Here is a 24,673-nt window from a genome sequence, read left to right as displayed (position 1 = left end):
ATGAAATTCCAACACAAATCTAGCAAATTTCCACCACGGTCCCACCTGGTGCACCACCAGCTTATCCCCCTTGCCAGCCTAGATGCCAGGTGCCTGAAACGCAGAAACCTTGAAGTCCAAGCGGAACGTTCCTGAAACCAACCCACCGTGAAAAAGAGACGTTTCAGTTTAAGCTCAACTTACGCATTTACACCGTTCAACGCAAGTGTTTTTCAGTAATTACACCACACCTGCCCTCTGTAACTCAGGCTCCGGAACAAGCCAGAAAGAGGAAGTATTACAGAAAACCAGGATATATGAATGCCATTTAATTACGCTACCTTGACAAGCCCCGAGCTGGCATTGTTCGAGGTCAAATACATGCCATGCGAAACCAAAAAAAAGCCCCGGGAACTTCATCCTAGTCCAGCACTGCTTATAATGGTGAATTCCCAGCTAAAATAAGACAGCAGCAAGCATACTACCGGAATTTACATCTGACGGGCTCAGAAAACACAATACCCCTGTCTGGAACACACCAATATACTTCAGAATTTGCCACGAATATACTTCAGGATTAGAACAGAAGTCACGCTTTACAACATAATAAACTGTTTCAACTAGTAACTTGACACAGGACTTTGCGCATATGGACTGAACAAAAAATTGTCAAAGTCTGTCAGCTTATCATGTAAGTCTTGAATCACACGAAGACCCGCCGCAGTAGGAAGTCCTGTATGTATTTCTCTTAAGTGAAATACCTTGAAAAATATACCTTAGAACATACAACATTTCCTTTCCTGCAGGTCTGTATCCAAAACCTTACCTGGTGAACCACCAACAGCACCAGCGTTCAGCCGCTTGTGAAACTCAACTCTCTCTTAGAACGAATTTTCAATACGCAAGAACAAAACCCAGGCCTTCTTAAAGACGGCTACATAAAGAATTCCCTATGAACAGCTGACGGGTTTTAACAGAATAATATTTTTACCAAGCGGACGTTCATTATTTCTATTGTTGACAATCACTGAAATACTTTTTCTGAGAACTTCATTCTCCTGTGACCTTTTTGATGCTCATGTTCCTTTATTTCATGGTAAGTTAACAGGAAAATGAAATTCATCACCAGTTCCAGGTAAGAATGAATTATCTTCTCCAGTGTCTTGAATACACGAAAGTTACTCAGGAATAGCTCCCGCCCTTTCCTGCAAAAGTATAAAATCCTTCAGGCTAGGTCTACTGTCGGATTTACAAACTCCTTTATACCATTTCAACAGACAGTGTTATCAGTACATACACTTGGCAGTTCCAAAGAATCCTTTATCCTGGTGACGATTATTAGGCCTCAAGTCTTCAACGAATCAGACGCAGGCTACTAAATATCACATACATAATATATGTTACAGGCTGGGAAAGGCGACAAAAATATTTTTCTTCAAACTCGAGCCGGGGAGACACTAGGCAGTAACAGCAAGTTCTAACGCGGATACTGATCGTGTCATACAGAACGAAGCCCCAGAACCGATGCTCAAAACCCACCGGAGCAGGCTCCACGCTGCCTGGTGGTCAGTGGGGAGCAACGCTGTGCCAAACCCCACGTACCAAAACAATGCTAATTCTGCACAGCTGAAGGAATGCAAGGTCAGAAACAAGCAGACTATCATTATTATGTCCCCTAGCTGGATACGGGAGCGTTTACATGCAATTCATCAAGGCCGCCCTGGGAGAAAAAGCAAAACAGAAAAATACCCACTTGGTGGAGAATGACATTCGTCCACTGGACGCTTCTTTCACCGCCCACGGACGCATCTCTCTCTCTCCGGCTAAAAAGGGCAGGATTTCTCCCGCCTAGAGCAAACAACCAGCAAAAAATCAGTTCTAAGGACTCATTCTGGGCAAGAGCCACGACTCTACGTGTCACAGAACGGCATACACCTCGGTGTCCCAGTGGCATTTCAGCAGGCGGGAGGGCAATACCACTGATGTACTTGCAACCCTAAAACTTGAAGCTTGAGTCTTTCTTAAGCCCATTTTTATCTGCAGTAATCACTAGTAACACGAAACCTAAATTCTACAATCACTTCTGTCATTAAAACCAGTCATGGCATACAAGAGGTTTACTTATTTACAGAACAGTGTATTTGAGCCCGGCTACCTTGAAAAACCTGTTTTCCAAACTATTTCACAGATTCCATTGAACTGTTTTGGTGCATTCGCACCCAATTTATACCTAGCTAGGTCTTCAGACTGCAAGTTTGTAATAAATACCAAGAACAAAACCTATTTTTTACTAACACTATTAAAAACGAAAGCCCAGCACACCTACCCAGCAAGCCTGTCCTTTATGCTAGGCATCAAGGGACAGAACTGTGCGTCTATTGTCCTTTACCCGTCAAGTGGTACGAGCACATCAGATCACAGGACTTCGTACGGCCGCGTGCACGTAAACCTGAACACCAGATCATCAGCACATTGAAAACATTGCGTTGCTAATTCCAGTCTTAAAGCTGTCACAGGGAGAACTCGGATAACAACAGCAGCATCGTCACCTTCTTTTTAAAAAATTCATCTTAACAACTACCTTTCTATCTGAGATGAATCGGATAAGAATCCGAACGGGGACCATGTAGCCACCAGACAGCAGGGCGGGATAAAGCAGTGCACATCCTGACTTACAACTCCATTACAGAAATGTCGTCTGAGGGTTCACACAGGCAACCGGGACCGCACGGCTGTCACTACACGGCGGAACACAGCTACCTGGACCTCGTGGAGGCCACAGCACGAGCAACCAGAACCCTCTACTCCAAGATGGAGACTACTGTCTCTTCACTTAGGATCCTGAGACAATTCGGTCTTGTTAGCGTAAGTACTCAAGAGCACCTGCGAGCCAGCTCTGTCTATTTACGACATTTGCAGGACTATCTGAGAGGGCAACGCCTCCATTTGTTTACCTGGAGTCGACTGCTGCTGTATGGAGAAAAGCTCAAACCGTCCCTGCAATTAACATTGCCTTACGCGGGCCGAGACCACCGCCAATTTTGTCTCGCGTTCACCAGCCGGACCGCAAATGGCAGCGGCAGAGGAGACTGTAGTCCTTAGTTTCTGCCAACTGCACTTAACTGCAAGTCACAAGCGTTCATGCGGTAGCACCCTCTGACTGCAAACAGTTCTCCTCCTGTTCCCTCCAAGAACCTTCCCTGTATTCAGCCACAAACTTCCTGTGTTCAGGAGCTCCTCAATTTCCCAGTTTTCTGTATGAACACGCTCAGTTAACGCTCTCTTCTCGTTTTCACTATAGCATATACCTCTGGCTCCCAGAACAAGACTCGACAACAGAGCCAATAATCCTTGATGCTTTTCTTACTGTTTTGTAAAACGTTTCAATATCCAAGAAGAACTTTCCTTATAGCAAAAAGAGGAGAAGCACATTAAATCTTGAACACAACTAAGTGACTACCCACAGCACTTTCAGGGCTTATCGCAGTCAAAAAGACAAAGAGCAGAATGTTAATACCACGAATTTCAAAGGCTGGACCTCAAATAAGGCAAGCACGAGGCACCAAAATCATCCCTATTCTTGCAGCAAGCTATTTATAATAATAATTATCCCTTCTATTCTTAGCTTTGCTCCACTTCGTACTTTTAACACAAATTAACATAGCGCTAAACGTAAGCTGACGTATGAATTTCTGGTCGCCTCTTTGTAGCGCTCCACAGAGTTGACAGTTTGAAGGTGATACCGGTTCAGTCTCACAAAAACAATGGAAGAAATGGCAACTTGCATATTAAGTATAAAACCCACAATCTCGCTTAGAACATAAATTTAATTTTGCACCTAAAAATAAAGAGGAAAAAAAAAAACAAAGAAGGAAACATGGAAAGGCAAATAAGAAGAGCCGACAAATCACTGCCGCATAAATTTCCATGGAAAAACATGAAGCAAATATGATAGAAAGAAGAAATGCAAGAGTGAATTATGTTCCTGTGTCTAAAAGACGAGGTAGAATAATTGTACTAATGTGGCAAAGGGGAGTGGAGAGTACCTAAGGAACTTTGGAGACCAAAGCCTCACTGGCTCGTGCTCCAGCTCACTCCAGGCATCTGTTCAACACAGGTCAGCTCCACGGGGGCAGGAACAGAGCGAGACGAGCCACTGCAGAACCCTCCATCGGACGCTTCTAAGCCGCGTTTAAACCAATTTACCTGTCTGCCTCACAACCTACATGGAGTGAACTTGAACCAATGCAGGAGTATCCACATCAGAAGTTCTAACGCCTTAAAAACTAACAATAAACGACACTTTCCACCTAAAAGTGGGAGTGGTTCTTCTGATACGACCAGACCCATGTCTGGAAACGCTACTGGTGAAACCTGTATCCCTTTCCTGTAGCGTACCCGTTACCGACGCGTGCTGGGGTTTAGGCTCCTAAGCCACTTCGTTGCTTTCAAACACCCCAACTCACCAACCCACCCGACACGGGAGTGTCCCCGTCCTCAGCACCACCCGCCGCTGAACCGAAACCCACCGACACCACCGAGTGCCCCGGCGGCTTCTGCATCGAGGAAACGGCGTGTTTTTAGTGCTGCCGTGCCTCCCGCAGACCGAGGGCGCCGGCCTTTTCTACGCTCCGGCCACGTTTGCACAGAATTTGGGGAGAATTTGCCTTTTCAAGTTATAAATACAGCGCATGACGCCTCCCCGGCGGAACCGTCGGCGGCCGGCAAAGGAGATGATGACAATTTCAGATAACGGAGACGGGGCCCCTTCTCCCTGTAACCGAAGCAAGGCAGAAGCGGGCGGCCCCCTTTCCTCCCCCCCACCCCCAAATTGCCGGGGGCGCCCGGGGGCCGGGCCGTTCCGCCGCCGCACGCCTCCGGCACGGCACCGGCCGGCCTAGCGCTGCTCTCCCGGCGGAGAGGGGTGGGGTGGGGGGGAAAGCAGGGCACGGACCCGGCCCAGGCCACACCGGAGCACCCCCCCCCCCCCCCGCCTCCCGCATTACCACGATGCGCTGAGTGTGTTGCCCGCCCCCGACCCCAGGGGCCGCGCCGCTCTGCCCTTACCACACATGGTGCGCCCCGTTCCGCGCCCGCGCTGCCTCTGCGCGCCGGGGCCGCACCGCTCCCCCCCCTCCCCTTCCCTTCCCCGCCTCCACGCCCCGCGGCGGGGGCGCAGGGCGCAGGCGCGCAGCCCGCCCCGCCATTGGGCCCCGCCGCCCGCCCGCCCCCTCCGGGACGTGGCAGCCGGAGCGGGGCGGGCGGGCCCGCAGTGGCGGGGCGGGGACGGGGGGACGCACAAAGGGGTCCTGCCCCCGGGCAGCCGGCGGAGCGGGCGAAGCCCCGCGTCCGCCCGGGAGAGGGAGGGAGCGCTGCCCGTCCCCCGGCCCGCTTTTCAGCCCGTGGGGGGGGGATAACCCCCCTAATAATTCATATTAGCGGGATTATCCCCACGCCTTTCAGCGGCGTTTGGAGAGGATCAAATCATTAACCCTCACCCCCCTCCCCCCCAGGGTTTTTTTTCCCCAAGGGACAGCGGCAGGATCCGTGCCCCCCCCCCCCCCCGGTGCATCCTCCCCCCTCCAGCAATGACACAAATCCACGTGGCCCATCCCCTTCTTTCTACTCTGCTGCTCTATAATAGCACTTATTCAGTAGCACGATAAAGAAAGCATTAAGATGAATCTGCAAAGCAAAGTGGGCCGGTGGGGGGGTGGGGGTGGTGTGTGCTGGCGGAGGAGCGACAGCCTTGTTGGTACAGCCAGATACCGCTTAGTTACACCGTCCACGTGCAACCACCACCATCACGTACCGGCTGACAAACTTACTAAAAGCCTAAGGCGACAAAAAGACAGCAATCTCCTTCTTAAGAAAAAACACCATTCACCTAGCTTTATCTTAACAATAAAGAAAGATTTCCTTAAAAAGTCCAGAAAACAACCCAAAATGTTAGTATACGTAAAAAGAAAACAATTTTTGAACTCGCTGCTAGAACACGAACAGAAGCAGGAAGGTCACCGATCTAAGACGCGTCGAGTTCGCAGCCATCACACCCTGCTTCTGCTCCGCAGCGAGGACATTGCGGGGACAGCCCAAGGCAGCGAGTCCCTGTTCCCAGGACCGGCCTGCGGAAAGCAGTGACCTGGAGCCAAGGTGCTCGCTGCTTTATCTCCCCTTTGGCAGCTGGGAGGTGCAGGAAGGCTGACTTCAAACTCTGATTTTTTTTTTCCCCCCACTTCCACATCTCTAAGTAGGAAGCTGGATGCCTTGTGGCAGTGGAAGTCGATTTCCCGGCTGAGAAGGGGACTATTAACCTATCGTAATAGAAAGGTGATCACCAGAAGTACACACAATACACACCGGCGCAGAAATACCGCTCTCCTCACCTTTGGCCACTGTTCAAACTGGTCTGCCAGGCATACCCAATTCATCTGCGGGTTTATTTCTATACTGGGGGTTCCTTTGCTGCCCTGCAGTTCATCACTTCTTCTCACTAGCGAAATTTCTTAAGGTATTCACGACAAACCTAAAATAATCCATAGCATTATCTGAAGACAAATGGAAAGGATACGACTCTACTTACAGCGTGGGATGCCCCAGACCTGAAGGAGCACGGCCGGGCCTTACAAACGCTCCCAAAATACATAGTTCATGTCAGCAGCACAGCAAATACCAAACTTTACAACTTAAACCTATACCATATATAAATGAACCCTTCAAACCGAGGCTAACTCATCCATCCATATGTACTAATCCGGTGCAAATTCCTCAGAATTTTACATCTACAGAAATTAAGCTCCGTGTGTTTAGTCTTGAGTGGCTATTTAATTTTTTTCCCTATAAAAGCCAATATTTATCCCCTACGTAACTTGTTACTTTATTCTGAGGTTCGCTGTATGTACAGTAGATGGTTTTACCACCACGTATAGTTCATGCGGATGCAGATGTTCAACTTACTGCTGGATGGAGAAACGTGAAAACAGTCTCCCAAACTCTCTCTCACACGTGAGCCTTTTAAAATTAACAGAAATGGGTCATGGTTGGGAAAAAAAATGCCCACTTCCTTCTCCTCTAAGCTGAACATGCTTCACTTGAAACAGAAGTTCTGGCTAAAGTCCCAAATTTCAGACAGACTGCCAACTATCACCTCGTGGAAAAGAGTATGTTTTCCTAATATAATGCTTTTTGTACGTTAACATCAGGTAATGGGAAACACTTCCTCCTGCTGCTGTGTTGAAAGTACCTGCTCCAAAACTGCTGTCGGCGAAGGCTGTGGCTGGCGACTGCTCCACGCCGAACACTACAGCGTTAGCAGAAGGCTGCCTTAGAGACAAACAGGCTAATTTCTCCTAGAACCATGGAATGAGTCACATCCTGACAAAAAGCACATCTCCACCTGTGACCGGTTTCAAGATGACAAGAGCTTAGATAGCTGTAATCAGCTTCTCCTCTGAAAGAGAGTGCCAGAACAGTGCTTAGGAAACATGAATGGATTTTACATGTTTTCTCTAGCTGAGACGGGTGAAAACAAAAATGGCTGAATGGCAGCCTACAATTTTGTACTTATCTATGGCACAGCAAAAATACCAAAGTATTTTCTTCTTTAAAAAAATACCAGAATAATTTCAAGCAGTCATTGCTATTTTAAATGCAATGACTAATCACAATTTATAGAAAAACTTCGCAGTCAAAAAACCTCGCTGACCTGAGCGTTACGGCAGCACAGCTTCCCAGCTCCCTAACTGAAGGGCCCACTTTAAAAAAAGAACAGCAAAACCATGCCATTCCACACCATACCGCCACAGAGCACGCAGGCCACCACGTTAACTCCTCAGCTAAACGTTGAACAGTCACTCCCCTGTTTGCCTCAGCTTCTGTGAAATGTGAAAGGTCTTTTGGGTGAGTGGAGGAGACGGGACGCCTCTCGCTAACAGGAATTCTTTCCATGCACTAAGCTATTCCAGACAGAGCTTGGAAGATTCACAAACTCCTAACGGTTTGGGCTGACAATTTTGCCACACTGGGCTGCCATAGCATTAGAGTTTATGGTTATTGTTAATGCTGTGAATACAGTCGGGTTCGGTTTTGTTCCCCAAGTGAGAACTGGCCCTTAACCCCTCCCCTCTGCTTCCCTTTTTCCAGAGCTGGAGAGCCCCGCCATTGCTTTACGCTGTAGAAATGCAACCACTGCCCTAAAAAGCTTACTTTGGAGGGGGACAGAACGGATAAAAGAGGATGGCATGCGAGCGTTACGCGCTTCTCTCTCCACAACAGAGCCTGAGGAACTTGAGGACACACAGCATACACGCTGGACACGGAATCTCTTCGGTCTCAAAATCACAAGATGCTTCATCTTCAGCCTCAGTATGCACAGGCTTAATTTGGTCCTATTTGTACAAATCAAAAGCCCATTAAAAACAGGACTGGAAATACTAAGACAGTGGCAGAACTGGATCCTTACTGGACCTGGAAGATATTAGTACTGCTTAGTTGAATAATAAAGACCACGCCTTTAAGAGATAACATTTTATTTAACACACAAAACAGCTACTTTGCTGTTTCGGTTTTGGCTTATATAGTGCATTAAATTGACAAATTAGGCCTAAAAAGCTCTATTTTTGAGAAACGTTCCTCACCATTCTATGGTTTGCTGACAAAGAACATGGCGATAACGTTTGCACAAGCTCTCTTTTGGATAGTCTGAGGCTACCCTCGAGAGGAATTTTGTTATCAATATACCTGTAAGATCAGGCACTGCGTACTTCATAAAAGGGTAAAGAAAATATGGTCATTTCAAACCAATTTCCAAATCCTGAGAGGGTAGTTTAAATCACTGTAGGTTATTACTCTCCATGAAATCTGAAGAAATATTTTGCTAAAATATTTGATTTCAAATTTCTAACAAGTAATATTAAGTTTATGGTTACCACATGCTGATCTGCGTGCTATATGAAAGATTTTCTGACTTAATTGATCCTGTTTAGGGACTCAGTGGAATTACACTGGCAAGGCGCGAAAGAGGGGAACACACCGGAGGCTGCGAAATCCTCGCACAGAGGGAATACAACTATAACCATAAGTGAAATAACGACCCCAAACTCAGCTCGACTGTGGCAGCGCAAAGAAGAAACAGTATTTCCGTTAGCAGAGCCATCTGCTAAAGCTAGGCACCAGGAAGAAAGTAAATCCTACACGCATAAGTAAACAGAAGTACTTGCAAAGCCTGATTTACGTATTTCATTTCGGGACAATAAATATTTCTGTTCTCATAGTCTCTCAACCAGGAACTTGTTCCGTTCTGCCACGTCTTCCCTCGCTCAGCCAGGGCGGCCAAGTTACGCATACGCTGCACTCTTTGGCACGGCAGAAGGAACAAACAGGATACGGCACAGGTAAACACATTAATTTTCTTTGCTATCCTACAAATGTAATTTGTGCCCTTAAGCGCTGCACATTCATCTTGATGTTGGAGCACTATGTTGAGAAATCACTTTTGCAAGTTTAAACAGACCACTAATGGTGGCTGAACAATTTTACTTCCAAGTAAGCTAATTAGTCTCTCTATTTACTAAAGCTGATAAGGATCATCATCTTCTAACATTTATTTTAAAAGATAAAATTTTTATAACAAACAACTCACATTTTTCATTTTTGTTGCTATTGTTTGCACAGTGGCAGTGAGCAAGTAGGTAACTTTCCACAAGTGATGAGAATACCACATTCTCTAAAATGAAGAGCTGGAGTTATGGGTTATTTTTCACACAAAACCCTGATATGAATCAAAAGCTTTTTAACAAGACTGGATAAAATTAACATTCCTGAATCTCCCAATTATAGAGCAAGGGCAGATAGTCCTGCAAGCCCCATAAGGAGGTTTGGGGGAATAAACATTTAATAATTCTACTGCACAAAAAACAGTCAAGAAACTTCACTTCTGCCTTGTCTCTTTTTTTCAGTCTTTAGCTTTTTTGTATGAAAGAACAATGGAGAGATTTTAAAGCCTGACATTTCTTTCTTAAGACAGAGTACAAAGTAGAGCAAAAGGATTCTTTTTTGAATGCAGAGCATTTAATAAATTAGCGGACAAACTGCTTAAACTGATGATACATTTTCACAGATATAAGTGGAACTATTTTTCTGAAAAGAAAGGCAAATTTGGTTGCTCCTCGTCACAAAGATAGTTTACGTACACTAAGAGGTGAATATGTATTTAGCCATAGCTGATGCTAGTTCAAGTAGAATTTGCTTCTTTCTCCACATCATCATCGTCGTCAACAACCTGAAATCAAATCCAGAAGTAGCTTAGGTGAACAGTTTAAGCTCTCAGCCCCGTAGGATCGCATAGAGAATTTATTACATTAAATCCTTGCTGGACCCAAGGAGAGCAGCAGTTATTCTACACCACGGAATGACAACAGTTGCACGAAAAAAGTAAGAAAATACTTGCAATCAAAAATGCCAGGAGGAAATGTGGCTGAAATAGTAGGAGGCTGCTCAAGTTATTATGAAGGCCACTAGAACAATCACTGCAGCATATCAGATTTTTAATGAGAAAGCAAAAGAAGCTGCGTTTTAGGGGACAAAAGCCTGTCCCTTATTATCGCACAAAGTCACCAAAGCACAAAGGCAACAATCACTGGCAAACACAGAGCATCCAGGTCTGGGCTCCTCAGAACAAGAGGGACTTGGGATACTGGGGAGTCTCCAACGAGGCATCACCTCCCTCAGCCTCCTGGCAATACTTCCCTTAATACTGCCCGGGATATCGTCAGCCTCCTCTGCCATAAAGGCACACAGCTGGAAGTTCAACTCGGCATTCCCCAGGACCCCGGGCCCTTTCCGGCAAAGCCACTTTCCACCAGGCAGTCCCCAGCATATTTTGGTGCACAGGGTTGCATAGGACTTTGCATAGTTCTGGATCTTTTGCTAAGATACAGCTTCTGAGTTAGAAAAAATGCGTTTGTACATCCTGTACTTTTGCTTAAACTGTCAGCCTGTCCACACTGGAAAGGGACCTTCTTTTCCATTTAAAAGAAAGCAGCTATTATCTCTCACCAACCCACCTGTTCCACGCCTTCTACTTCAGGGATGTAGAACTGGAGCATGTTCTGTATCCCGTTCTTCAGGGTGATGATGGAACTGGGACAGCTGGTGCACGAGCCCTGCAACTTCAGCTGCACAATCCCATCCTCGAAGCCTTTATAAATAACATCACCGCCATCTTCTTGCACTGTCGGCCTGATGGAACACAAGACTCAATTTAAAGCAGGCGTAGCTGAAATATATTTCCTTCCAAAAATCTTTATTAAAGCTCAATTTAATACACACAACAAACTGTCAAGAATAGTAACTAAAGCCCTCTTTCTCTACAACCACCTGTTCCAAATTTCTAACAATACATACTTTGCTGGACTCTCTCACATTGACAGCTACTGCTTTTCCGTAGGACGTTGAAATTCTAGGCCAGGCTAAGCACCTTAGAGCAGAGCTTGATTCAGCCTGCAAAGAAATACTGGTTTGCCTTGAGGCCCTCTCGACACATAACGATGATTGCCTCCGTTACGCACCAAATGTAATAGGTATGTGTCCTACCACACAATGCACGTGTGTTGTTACCTGACTAGGGACAGTGATAAGAAGTCCTTAAGTGCTCCCATAAACACAGAGTTCACCATAGTTGACACAAGGCAGAAAAAAAAAAAAGCTACGACTATATAAAAGCTTAATCCTGCTAACAGGTGAAGAAACCAGCATCTGCTAAATCACATCCCAGTACCATTAGCATTTCTGCAGCCTCCTCTCCTTTTGCAAGCAACAAATGCCCAGCATTGTAACTGTATCCCCACAGCAACATTTTGCCAGACCAAGCTAAAACCATGAAGTTACTCTAACAGAAGCTCTTTATACTGATTTCCAAAATAACTCTTTTGAGAGCTACGCTCCCAAGAGAATAATCTATGAATCTGACCCACTTATTAACAACTCACCATAGCAAATCACCTCCATTCCAAAAAGTCAAAGAACATGACTAAAAATTCCATTTTTCTTAGTTGAAATTAACTTTTTTAAACACACTACAAGACCTTGCAAATCTACAGTCCCTCCATCCTGCACTTTCTGACCACTTCTTCGCACATATTTTTGAACGACTAAACAAGAAGTGCTCTGTACGTACCACTGGTTTATATATAGCTTCTGCAAACCATGCTGCTGTAGAATGAAGTAAGATACACTACTGCTAATATTCTCACCAACAGCTTCTTGGTCCACTGAGAAGTGCAGGGGGAAGGGAATGAAAGAAAGAAAAAGGTGGGGAGAAGCAGAAATTCCACGACTGTTACGAAAGGCCACTGGGAAATCAAGGACTGACATACTACAGGGAGCTCAAATGACCACATACCCAGCAAGAGAAGGGCCTCCCGAATGGTACTTTCTGCCACGGCTTTATACACCAGTAAACTTGGGTTACACATTTCAACACTTAGCACATATGCTTGGGAAGAACATGCCAGCTTATTTCTGCCTTTCTCCCTCTTTCCTTTCAGGAAAATGAACCAATACCATGCGGCAGCTCCGAGATAACCAAAATGGTATTTTTAAATATCACTTTTAAAATGCAGCATCTAAAAAATGAAAATTTAAAAACCCAAGTTCATTGTAACTTCTGGAAATATTAAACTGAATTCCGTGATTTTAACTCCCATACATGTTTCTGGTTCCTGAAATTTGTAAGCTGGAGAAGATGCTGCCATCAGATATCACAGCTTCAGAAACATGTCAGATATCTTCCCCTGCATCTAAAATGTCAAGTTGCTTATTGGAACGCAATTAATGAGCATAAAAATACACTTCAGGTAAACAACATGATCCATAGTCACTCTTGAGACTTCATTAGTTACCACCAGTTTCTAAAGTCAAGCTGTTAGAATACCAATAAAATTGCAACCAGTAAAATGCAAGCAGGATACGAGGACAAAATCCATTGAAGACCAGACAGCAAGGGAAACCCACTAGTAAATTTTTCCTTTAGAGTAGGACACAAGAATATAAACTACTGTGGGACACTTGTAAGGGAAGGACAAGTATAATTAAGACACAGATGAATACAACAGAGGGAAAAATGTTACTGCAAAAGCAAAGACTGTTGTTTTCCCTACTTAAAAATAACCACCTTAAACCCAATGGACCTCTTTGAACACACTATGGAGGGTAAGACTATACACGGTTCTAAAATCACCCAGCAATAAGGCCTCTGTTCAGCATACAGTTTGCTTGAACAGGAAAACCAGACAGAAGGTTTTCAAACAGAGGCAACAGCATTCTGAACGCTGGCCAGTTTTGCCCTTTAACCCCCACAGTAGATGCTGAGCCATGAAATCACACATAGCCAAAGAAAAATGCACTGGCCCCTAAATAAATCCAAACCCCAAGACTAACTCGCTCCACCTAGCAGTAACGTTCCTGATTTACCTTATTCTTGTATCCAGCAGTTCTTTAATCATCAGTACAACTTCATCATCTTCTTCTGATGCAGCTTGGGGAAAAGAAAAATGTGCAAATCAGAACCAGAGAGAATTCCATTATGATTACTAACACTGCATATCCATAATGCATATCCAGAATGAAATCGCATAAAAACATTGCTGAGATGACTGAAACCAAATGGCAGAAGTTTTAATTCAGAGTAAATATCTTTTCCTGCATTATCCTCATTTCCATTGCAGGCTTTTGTCGACAACAAACAGTATTGGTTCAGAGTTGTTCTCAATAGTCAAAGGCCTTAAGAGACAACAGAAGCGACACCTTTCAAAGGAAGCAGCAACTAACATTCAATAAGGATGCATCGGTTAAGGCAGGGTTCTCGGAAGGAAAGTTTTAGCAACCTAAAAAATTCATCAAAAAAAGAATTAGGAACGTGTCTGGATTTAGCAGCTCTGGATGCAATTTTAAGCTCACTGATAAGTCTTGCAGAAGCATTTTTAAAGATGCCTTTTTCATATAAATTAAAGTCTATATCAATATTGAAATTAAATCCAGACATAAGAGAGCAGAGAGGAATTTACTAGTCATAATCTTCCTTAAAACACTGGAAGAATTGTTTAAGTTGCTAAGTTGCAAATGAGAAAATAAAAGGCTAAATACTGCTCTTGAGTTAAATCGTAAGTTTGTCTCAATTACTTTCTATTACAGTTTGGAAAAGACTTCTTACTATTTCTTGTTCATTTAAGACCATAAACCTATCATTAAGACACAGACATTAAGCTTTGGTGCTCTTTTTTGATTTAAGGAGGGAAATAAAAGCCTTTGTAAGTGCCCACACAAAAAGGATCTGCAGGAACACTCAGCTTCCTAAACACAGCCTCAATACTTGCAAAAATATTTCACACACACAAAGTGTAACAGAACACGGTCCACACTGCCGAAACACAGAGCTCAGCACAGCTCCTGCGGAGAGACACTGCTCAGCCTACAGCAGACGAGAAGCAGGCTCTACATTCACAGGTAAGCAACTCCTTTAGACAGCGCAGCACTGCTTCTGCCAGCACATACACATTCTGCAAATTCTCTCTTGTGTTAATCCTAGAAGTTATCACTTTAAATCCTCTTGCACGCTTTTCTGACGGAGAAGTGGAGGCTCTTCTGGATGCCACAAAAGCTAAACCCAAAGGCAGATACTGGCCTCTTCCTGAAGAGTTTTATTTACCTGTATCTGTCCTAGGTGCCTCGTCAGTAACTACAGGTAAGCCAGAGGCAAAAAAATCCATTATAGTTGCATAAATATCTGGTTTCAGTAAGTTCCAATCCAGGTCTTCACTCTCCTATGAGAATCATAAGGAAAAAAAAAAAAAAAAAAGAATAAAAACAGAGTATCTGCCTCCTAATAATTATGCAGAGCTGCTTCTTATGTTACAAATATCATAATGGGCTCTTGTGTTTAATGCATAGATTTGGTTTCACAGTTTTGTCAAGTCAAACTTTGCCAAAAAAGTTCACTAAGACTCAATTTATAACAGTCAACAGAAAGATTTCCTTGCTCACAAGACAAGTGCTATTAAAATATTATCTCAAAACAGGTGAAAAATAAAGCTCCTAAATACATTATTTGGCACATATTTTTACCGAACCATTTCAGAGACCCAAGTTTGTTTGGTTCCATTTAATTCTGAGCCAAATTATTATTCACAGAATTGCCCTATGCTCTTCACACAGTAACAGCATAACTGCATGGTTACTGCACCACACCTTATCTCTGCTGACATGAGCTCCACGCCTTGGGCAAACACAACACTGCCTGCGGTCCCACCATCGGGGTCATACAGCCATCTCCTCCGGAAGCGTTTTCCGGAGGTCATATACTCCCGCTTCCTCTTTGACGCAGAGCCAGCTTCCAAGCTGACCATGTTGCACAGGGCCTCGTCCAGCCCAACGATGACCATTGCCAAGATCAAAGAATCTAAAGCTTTCTCTGGGCAACCTATTCCAGTGCTTATCCATACATTGCGATTTACTTTTTTTCTTTTATATTAAAGGAAATTCCCTTTGTGCCTCTTGTGAGCATTGTATTTGGTACTTTCACTATGCAGGTCCAAGATCCAACAGGACCTTCTCTATGGCCATCTTTTAGTACATTTGAATCTCTGTTCTGCTTACCTTAGTGATTGTGATGAAGTCTGGTCCAAAGAAAATACTTTTAACTCCTTCAATTTTGAATAACTGTCTGTTAGGAAAACAAAACAAAACAAAAAACACAAACACCAAAATGCAGTCACATTTCAGGCAATAAGGATTTATTTAATCTATCACAGAAAAAACGTTCTAGAATACATTTCTAGGCAAAAATAACCACTAAAACCAGAACCATTAAGAGAAACTCAGAATTACTGCACCTAGAGCTTACTAGGAGGCAGGAGATCCTGCTGTGAAGCAGTGTACATAGTAAAACTGAACACATCTTACAGGACTTTTCTACAAGATGAATGAAAGAGTTTCTCTCTCTCCGGTTCTTCTTTGGAGGCAAAATTATATTCTGTATATAAAAATGTATTTGCTCAGCATCAAAACCAGTAAGCGCCTATTGTTTCAGGCAGGACTAGTGCAAATACAAGGAATATTCCTCAGATTAAAGCAAGTTATTTAAATTAATTGTGCTCAACAATAACTGCCTTCAATCCTATTGCCATTAAATAAAAGGATTAGTGCCAAGCAGTCCATAAGGCTTTAACACACCAACTCACTTTGTGAGCAATCTTCAATATTTTTAGTCTTTTGTACGACACATGAAAAATTTGAAGGTTTAGTAAAGTCTCATGATTCATACTAAATTGCTTGAGGTGGCCCATATAGCACCCAACAACAAGGTGGTAAATTAGCACACTTCCAAAGCATCACAAGAATTTAGATCATAGGAAAGACCATATTTTTGACAATATTTTAAGTATAAAAAGCAGAACGAGAACGTAAAGACCAATTTCCACAAATGGTTAAATAAAACTCAGCTAATTCATCTACAGAATAAATAAATTATGCTACTCCTGAAGAGTAAAATAAATAAATAAATCATTAAAAGTATGAGGCACCCAGAGTTAAATACAGCATAAGGCTGTAAGAGTAGTTTTGTAATTAAGGAAAAAAAAATAGATATTTTCTCCTAAAGGACTGGAAAACATCCAAACGCAATGAATGAAGGAACTGGAAATCTTATCACAAAGGAACGTGTGACCAGAATTGACAGAAGAGATTTCACAATACCCATTTGAAAGAATTTCCACGCACGAAGCAGCTATACAGGTGTTGGGCTTTTATATCACTAAACCAACTGGATTTTAAAGTTAAACAATGAAATTATGCAAGTTCAATTATGCATCAAACTATCCTAGATGAATTAAATAGTCCTCCCTCCCCTTCATAAAGCTTTTGTTACTTCTTCGGAAAATGAATATTCCCTTTCACAATAAGTGAGCATTCCATTTACAAAAACCATAATCGGGAGTTTAACGATGTATAGTAGGCAACTTCTTTCCATTAACCTGCATAATACACATAATGAAGCTGTTTTGCCGTGGGACACATTCTAGCACACACGTCGTCTTTGATGAAAACATCTATTTGCAGATATACAACAACAAAATGCCACTTTCTGACAGCCGATTGCATTCTGCAACCTGATGCACTTTGGCATAATCAGATCCTAGAGCTTCAGTACTCCCCTAACATGTTTTGATGTCCTCAAAAACCTTTCACACTGTATTTTTCTCTTTAAGTCACAGAGCGTTGCTTCTAAAGATCCCTGTTTGCTCTCAAACTCTGCAAGAGACGTTTGGAAACGTCAGTGCTCATGTTTGATAACCCTACAATTTCCTGGAGAGACTGTCAAATGAAACAGCTTCTACTTTTGCACGTAATTCTTACAATATAAACAAAGATGACTTAAACTAGGATCTCTGGAGGTAACCTACTGCAGCATTTCAGGATCTTACCCTCAAATTGAAGCCCTTCCACCCATGAAACAGATTAAGTTTCTTTTCAGAGGCTAATGTGAGAGCTATGACAAACATGTAAAAACGTTTACTTCCAAATATTCCAAATATTGTGATGGTGCTCCAGACCCCTTCTATAACAGGATGATACGAATCGATTATCTGCTCAGCAATTCTTACTCCAGATCACACATTTTGGTATTGAAAGCTGTAACTCCCAAGACCTGTTACAGATACAGCCTGAAAGAGCGGCCAAAACTGGCTTTCCTTTGACAGAAATGGCGTAAAACTTTTGCTAAGTAAAAATCCATTGAAGTTCAGGTTACCACCACCATCTGCCTAAGGAAGCAAGCTACTACGTTTATTTTGAAGTATTTGGAGATTATCTACTTCCTTAAGCCGTCTATTTCCCCGTTCTGAAAAGTTGCATGATTTCCAAGTAACTGCTTGAATTCAGAGTGTTCTGACAGGAACAATTTTGCAAAATCAGGGCCAGAGGTCTCACTGGGGATGCAGCAACTGCTCAACAATACTGATTTATAACATCACTCAATCCCATTGCATAAACTAAACCGTGAGGCACTCTGCTATTATACAGCCGTGGGGAGTACAGACGCACAGAAAGACTGCTTAGTAATGACAATATTCACAGCTTTAATTTTATGCACAAGTAAAACGGTATTAAAAACTTAAATCCAATCAAACTGCTCCCAAGTATGAGGAGGAGAAGAATGATCAGAAGCTGTGCTTAAAAACGTTGTAGTCAATTGTAGACACGCAGCCCATACTGGTCCCCCAAACAAATTATGATGTGTTTGATAATACCTTGCCAGAGGTGAGCAAAACGCCGCAGCTGGTGTGGAAAACTCCATAGTCCTCGACTCCAGCACTTCCTTCCCCGGAATAAACTTCAAACTATTTGGATTTGGTGTGTCCTGAGTTTGAATAAACATACATCTTACTGGAAATTTAAAAAGGAGAAAAAAAAAAAAAAGAAGAAAAATAATCAGACCTAAGCAGCTTAAATGAAAGTCAGGGATCCTGATTATTTCACAAGCCAAGGCCCGGGTGATGACTGTGCTATAGCAAACAGCAGCCTGCGCTGCAATGCTATTTTAAAAGCACAATGCAATGGGTTCCATGAAAGCCTCCAGACTGACATGAAGACCGATAAGCACAGGCATGTCACCTCACAGAAACAAGACGATAAACAGAACCTTGTCTTTGCATCTTTTGCTAACGTTTATTTACTAAAAAGCACCCTACTGCAACAGCATCGAACTGCATGAGGCCAGTACCACCCTCGCTTTCTGCTCAAGGCTGAGAGATGCAACCTTAATTTCTCTGTTGCTTTTTTTATTTTATTTTATGATCCTCAGATGCTGGGAACTCCCTCTTCCAGCATTATCACTTCCTGTTCAAAGCGTAATCAGGTTTACTAACCCTCTCTTGAGGATACACATAATTTAGGGGCATGGTTTTTATTTCATCTTTCAGTACTATAAAAAAAGAAACAGAAGCATAACAACAGTTACAGTGACCTACACCCTGTTCATACTGTTTTCTACAGAGTGAAAAATTACTTTAAGCTATCACTTATCCTCCAGAAACTGAACTGACTGAACAATTGAAAAAAAATTATTTACAGTTCACTGGTAAAGATGTTTAAAAGATAAACTTTTACAGAACTTCCTTCTGAGGCACGGGTCTTTCTTTCACTAGAAGAGTGTAAAAAAGCCTGATCTTGACTAAAATTTATTATTCTACATTTAATGGCGTACATTTAATAGTGTATTTTCCTGTAGACATGTCCACGCAGCACATGCCTGATGTCCCACCGAAGCTGAACATCATTTAGGGGCAGTTTCCTGTCTTCTAATTCTCTTTCTAGATCTCCTTTTTTCTAACTCTCCCTGCACATCAAATAACACAATGATATATGAACATTCAGGAAAGAAAAAATGCATTTTAAAAACAAAAATCTCTGGGAACTAATATTTATAAGTAAATTGTACTTGAGAAACAAGCTCACATAACTTCAGAAAACATGCAATAGAGGGATTTAAAGCAGCAAAAAAGAGCTGCCCATAGCACCCTAGTATCAGATGACAAATCATACCATATATAAATTGCCAAATTGTTACTGCATGTACTTCTCATGGTAACAACCCCCTCGCCTTGAACCTGCACAATGGCAAAGAATGCACAAACCACATTTTCTTTTCTTTTTTTTGTTGTTTGTTTTTTTTTTAAAGCGAAAAAAGACTTCACACGGAAGTACTTAGTCTTAACATGAAAAGAATAACACTGATAGAGCAGGCAACTAGTCAGCTTTATCCATAGGGATGGAAGAGCTACTCATCTTCCAGATCCAGCTGGCATCCAAAATCACATCCAACGTTAACAGCACAGTTAACAAATAACCAACAACAGGGGATCTGGGTGGCGTAAACTGAGTGCACTCTGCCAATTTTTTTAAAGCAACGGGTCATTAACAGCTATCGTACATTGTTCATCTAGCATCTTTAACACCCTAAAACACAAATGGCTGTCTCAGCTCTCGGAAAAGGTGTCCACGTGGGTAGCCACTGTATTTTAAAAAGCGTCCTGCAGTTGAAGATCGTCTTCCTAAAACCTGGTTTTGCAATCACTAATCAACCGGGAGATTTCTTTGCACAGCTGTGAAAAACCCATTTGGAATTTATTATTCAGTAGTTGGTAACTGGCTGTATTTACATCAACATCTGTATTGTTTCAAGCCTCTACGGAACGCTCTGTGTACCTGCTTATTATTCCGTTCTGCCATCTGCTCAAGGTAAGAAGACACCAAATAGAGCCTGACTTTAGTAGGACACTTGCAGAAGCGGGTAAAATACTAAGTCGACTTGTCAGAGTCTGCCTGTTGATTAGAAATGAACTAGAAAAGATGGTGCTGGACCAGATAAGATTGGACTTCTCTGAAATCAGAATTGAAAAGAAACTTCTGCCTGAGTAGACTCATTTAAATAAGATTTCTATTTGTGACTAATTCCACACAACAGCACCTGCAGATTTTTTTTCCCCCTAGACGCTTCCTTCTACAGCATTGGAGAGCAATTGCTAAATGCCTCAGGCAGGTGCAAAAGCAGTGTTTTTCTGCAGTGCAAGTTTCACAGATTGCTTTTTTCAGTTTGTTTTTTTTTTCTTTCCTGAGCATTACAGTCTACTAAAAAAATGGTAGGTACATCAAACTCAATCTTAAAACATTGTTTTTTCAGGATAATACCAAGTTGCAGGTAATATTACTGGAGAATATCACTGATGCGCTATACATCGACGTGTGTTCAAGAGGGGGAAAATTAAAAAAAAGAAAATATTGTAGCTCTAAGAACAAAAGGCTTTGCTTTCATCCCTGCTAGGGGCTGGCCAGCAATTTTATCTGGCAGAGCTCACCAGCTAAAGCAGGACAGAAGGCAACACAAAATCTTTCACAAGGGATAAATTTAATTTCTATCTTAGTGTAAATGAAGAAATGCGGGAAACCCAAATAATACTTTGCACAAACAGAGCCCCTTATAAGTCTTAGCAGCTGAATAACAGAAAAAACCCATGTATAATCAAGCACATGGCGAGCCATCCACACCTCCTCCCCAAGCTCCAAATGTCCAGGTGCACTAGCACTTCATTAAAACCACCTAGGAAATGTTACCACACCTAGATCTCTGAAAGAATAGTAGTCTTTCATTATTACCACAAGACATAAAAACTCACAAAGTGCTCGTCTATTCATTTTTAACTAGTATTTACCTGCATTATGCCATACTGCAGATGGAAGACATGGTTTCTTTGTCACAAGTTGGTGGAAAGACTGTTGAGTTGTCAAATTATGATCTTTTAACATCATATGACAGAACCTAGAGAAAAATTATTTTAATAATTTTATTAACAATTTCCAGATTACAAGTCTGCACTACCCCACAGAAAGAGTATTTCACACGCTTCTAGCAACGCCAAACTCAGCAAGATGCTCATCTGCCTTAAACCTCTCCGGTAGTGTTTCGAGCTCACAGGTTAAATCGCAAAACGTCCCTTATTTTTCCCCCTTTTCAGCACTACCTCTCTCTCCTTTTATAACAAAATAGACATAACTCTCCAATTTTTGCCACCTAAAAAAATTAATCTAGACTCCTTCACAGTCACTAAAGACAGGCAAATCCCCTTATTTACCTAGAACAGAAGAGGATAAATCACCCTGAGGGAGCCTTTTGTCTTCCCTCAGACAGCAGCAAGCACCTGGAAATCTAGCTTGGACTAAACACCTAATTATCAGATTACAGATGGCTGAGATGAATCCAACCCAAAGCACCTGAGGCTAAATCAAGGCCAGAATTTACTCCTCTACTCTGGGGGTTTAGCTGGTCAACCATAAGGCTCTCCTATATGACTCTTAGAAGATACAAAAAGGCTAAAAAGGTAATGCAATGGCTACTCTTGCACAAAAATTTGCCGCAAAAAAAAAAATACCAGCACAACTCATTGGATAAAAGATAAAAACTCTATTAGCTACATGTACCGAGCTGTCCCTCACCCCTGTCCGCTTCTCTGTATTTCTTCCCTTTGGGAAATAAAGAAATTCAGTATATTCCCATACAAGTACTCTTCCAGAATTAAACCAGACCACCTAAAAAGATGGTTTTTGGGCTGGCCAAAAGATGGCCAACTCCACACTGGCCACACAACTTGCACTAGCAGTCAAAGTATGGGTAGCGTCACCTGCTCAGACCAAGTGAAAAGGGGGGAGAGCACAGGGGAAACAAGAAAAAAACATTAATAGAAAAGGCAAGGCAGAGTGATGCAGTAACAGGCCTAACTTTCAAAAGCGTAAATAATTGCTCGCACCTCTGATTTCTGTAACTTTACGCACAGCCAACACCATCCAGGTATTTCAGAGCAGAGTGAAAATCAGCAAACGTAACCAAAACCCACCTCGTGTCACAGACAGCATGGATAATACAGAGAATTAATTCCTATCTGGTTTCTCTCCTCCTTATCAGTTAGAGGGGGGAAGGCAGGTAAACTAAATTATATCCGCGGGGCTCTTACTGAGAGAGGTGGCTCATTCTCTCAGGGGGTGGTCAATGAGAACACAAGCACTACACCTAAGCCCAGATTCCTCAAAACACGGGAACAAGAGAAGATGAAATGGACTTCCCCGCTGCAAGTGAGGGAGACATGAACACAAAAAAGGTCTAAATCATGTTATTTGCTTATTTTTTGGCGTTGACAGCAGCTAGAGAGACCACAACGGGACGTGTGAGGAAGGTCTCCCAAGAGAAAAGTTCTCCTTTCTCCCTTGAGCTTTTGGGAACAAAGATTGCAGTCCCTTTTTCAGTCCACCACACAATCCTTCGAATTTCCCCTTAATGCATAGTCTTTAGCAACTAGGGCGGGAGAATTTCCCCCTATTGCTTGGTCCTAAGCATACACGTGTGGGGCAGTTAACTGCCCCCGCCTGCACGACCCCGTGCCCGTGTGTGTGTGCGCGGGAATTACTCCTCGTTCCGTGATCCTGAGCACACGGAGGGGGAATTACTCCCCGCCGCACAGCCCAGAGCACAGGTCGGGGGGGGGGGGATCACCCCTCGCTGCACAGCCCTGAGCGCGGGGGGCGGGAATTCCCCCTCACGACTCACACCTCCGTGCGCGGGGGGGGGGGAACAGTCTCTCAGGGGAAGGCCCTCAGCACCTGTGTGTCGGCGGGAATTAACACCTGACTACTGTAATGGAGTTGGGGGGAAAAAAACAGCCTCTCGCTGCCCGCCTGTAAGGAGGAGAAGGAAGAAATAACTCCACCCTCATCCGCCCGCTGCAGCGGGGAACGAAAGGGGAAGAGCGGGGAAGAGTCCGGCGCGGCCCGGCAGGTCGCTACGACATGGCCACCCCCCTCCCTCCCCAGCCGCGCGGGGAAAGGGCGAGAGGAAGGATCCCTCCGAGGAAAAGCCGGGCTCCCTGCTCGGGGCCGGGGGCAGCGACGAGCCGAGGGAGCCCCGCGGTAACCTACCGGCCGCCCAGCCCCGCGACAGCCCCGAGCCACCGCGCGGCCGCCATCTTGGCGCTCCTGAGGGCCGCCCCGCCCCGCCCCGGCTGAGGCGCGGCCGCGGCCCCTCGCGGCGGCAGCGGGCGGGAACACGCTTCCTTGGTTATTTTTTTAAACGGATACTTTTTTTTTCTTTTTTTTTTTAAAAAAAAGTTATTTCTTACCGTTGCAGCACATTCTACAGCGAGAATGTCACTGTCCGTGTCCCGACTGCCAGCGTCAATTTATCACCCTCTGGAAGGAGCAGCGTGGGATAACGCAGGCAGGGCTTGGAAACAGCCCCCTCAGAACCACATTTTCCTGTTTTTGAGGTGAAAGAAAAGCAATTTTCTTTTCAGTAATTTTACATTTCAGTTAAGCCCCTTCTAACTCTCTTCTTTTCCCCCCTCCGAGTCTCACAAGCCATCAAGAAACTGCCGATTTAGCCCAGAAACCTTCCAGAGATGGGGGCTGCAGGAGAAGTTGGAGATTAGGTTAGGTTTAATGGGTTTTGAGCACAATATATTTGAGGTGGAAGCTCTTGATTTTGCAGATGGCACCCGACGCGCAGGGGTGTTGCACGAGAAACAAGAGCAGAGAGTCTTCCCAGGGAGGGAGGAAGGAGACACATTTGCAATTTCAACAAGATGAAGAGTTGCGGTTCGTACCTGTGCCACAGCTGCCTCTTCCCTCCTTAGAATAAGATTATAGTGTTGCCGATTTTAGACCAGAAGTCACTTATATTAGGCCAGTCATGCCTGCTTATTCATAGAATCAGTGTGGTTAGAGTTGGAAGGGACCTTAAAGCCCCCCCAGTGCCACCCCCTGCCCTGGGCAGGGACACCTCCCACCAGCCCAGGTTGCTCCAAGCCCCGTCCAACCTGGCCTTGAACCCCTCCAGGGATGGGGCAGCCACAGCTTCTCTGGGCAACCTGGGCCAGGGGCTCACCACCCTCACAGCAAACAATTTCTTCCCCAGATCTCATCTCAATCTCCCCTCTGTCAGTGTAAAACCCTTCCCCCTCGTCCCATGGCTCCCCTCCCTGCTCCAGAGTCCCTCCCCAGCGTTCCTGGAGCCCCTTTAGGGGCTGGAAGGTCTCCCTGGAGCCTTCTCTTCTCCAGGCTGAACCCCCCCAGCTCTCTCAGCCTGTCCTCCCAGCAG

The 24,673-nt window shown here is 43.9% G+C and overlaps 2 protein-coding genes across 4 annotated transcripts in view; both read right to left on the bottom strand.

Moving 5' to 3' along the window:
• Nucleotides 1–5,145, bottom strand: part of GFPT1 (glutamine--fructose-6-phosphate transaminase 1) — a 47,218-nt gene extending 42,073 nt beyond the window's left edge. For all 3 annotated transcript variants that reach the window (XM_063358844.1, XM_063358843.1, XM_063358845.1), the window contains exon 1: nucleotides 5,047–5,145. In XM_063358844.1, coding sequence (XP_063214914.1) covers nucleotides 5,047–5,053 — 7 coding nt within the window. In that variant the 5' untranslated portion in view covers nucleotides 5,054–5,145. The remainder of the gene's footprint in view (nucleotides 1–5,046) is intronic.
• A 4,057-nt stretch (nucleotides 5,146–9,202) lies between these two features.
• NFU1 (NFU1 iron-sulfur cluster scaffold) lies at nucleotides 9,203–23,586 on the bottom strand. Its single transcript, XM_063358758.1, has 8 exons — nucleotides 23,497–23,586; nucleotides 21,243–21,349; nucleotides 18,282–18,417; nucleotides 15,631–15,697; nucleotides 14,684–14,798; nucleotides 13,450–13,513; nucleotides 11,043–11,217; nucleotides 9,203–10,258 (listed from the first exon to the last, which is right to left on the bottom strand). Exons 1-8 carry the CDS (start codon nucleotides 23,541–23,543, stop codon nucleotides 10,211–10,213), a joined length of 759 nt encoding a protein of 252 aa, XP_063214828.1. The 5' UTR covers nucleotides 23,544–23,586; the 3' UTR covers nucleotides 9,203–10,210.
• Between the last annotated feature and the right edge of the window lie 1,087 nt (nucleotides 23,587–24,673).

The sequence above is a fragment of the Chroicocephalus ridibundus genome, chromosome 23, assembly GCF_963924245.1.
Source record: "Chroicocephalus ridibundus chromosome 23, bChrRid1.1, whole genome shotgun sequence".
NCBI lineage: Eukaryota > Metazoa > Chordata > Aves > Charadriiformes > Laridae > Chroicocephalus > Chroicocephalus ridibundus.
Note: the sequence above shows the minus strand (reverse complement) of the source record. Positions and strands in the feature narration are given on the sequence as shown.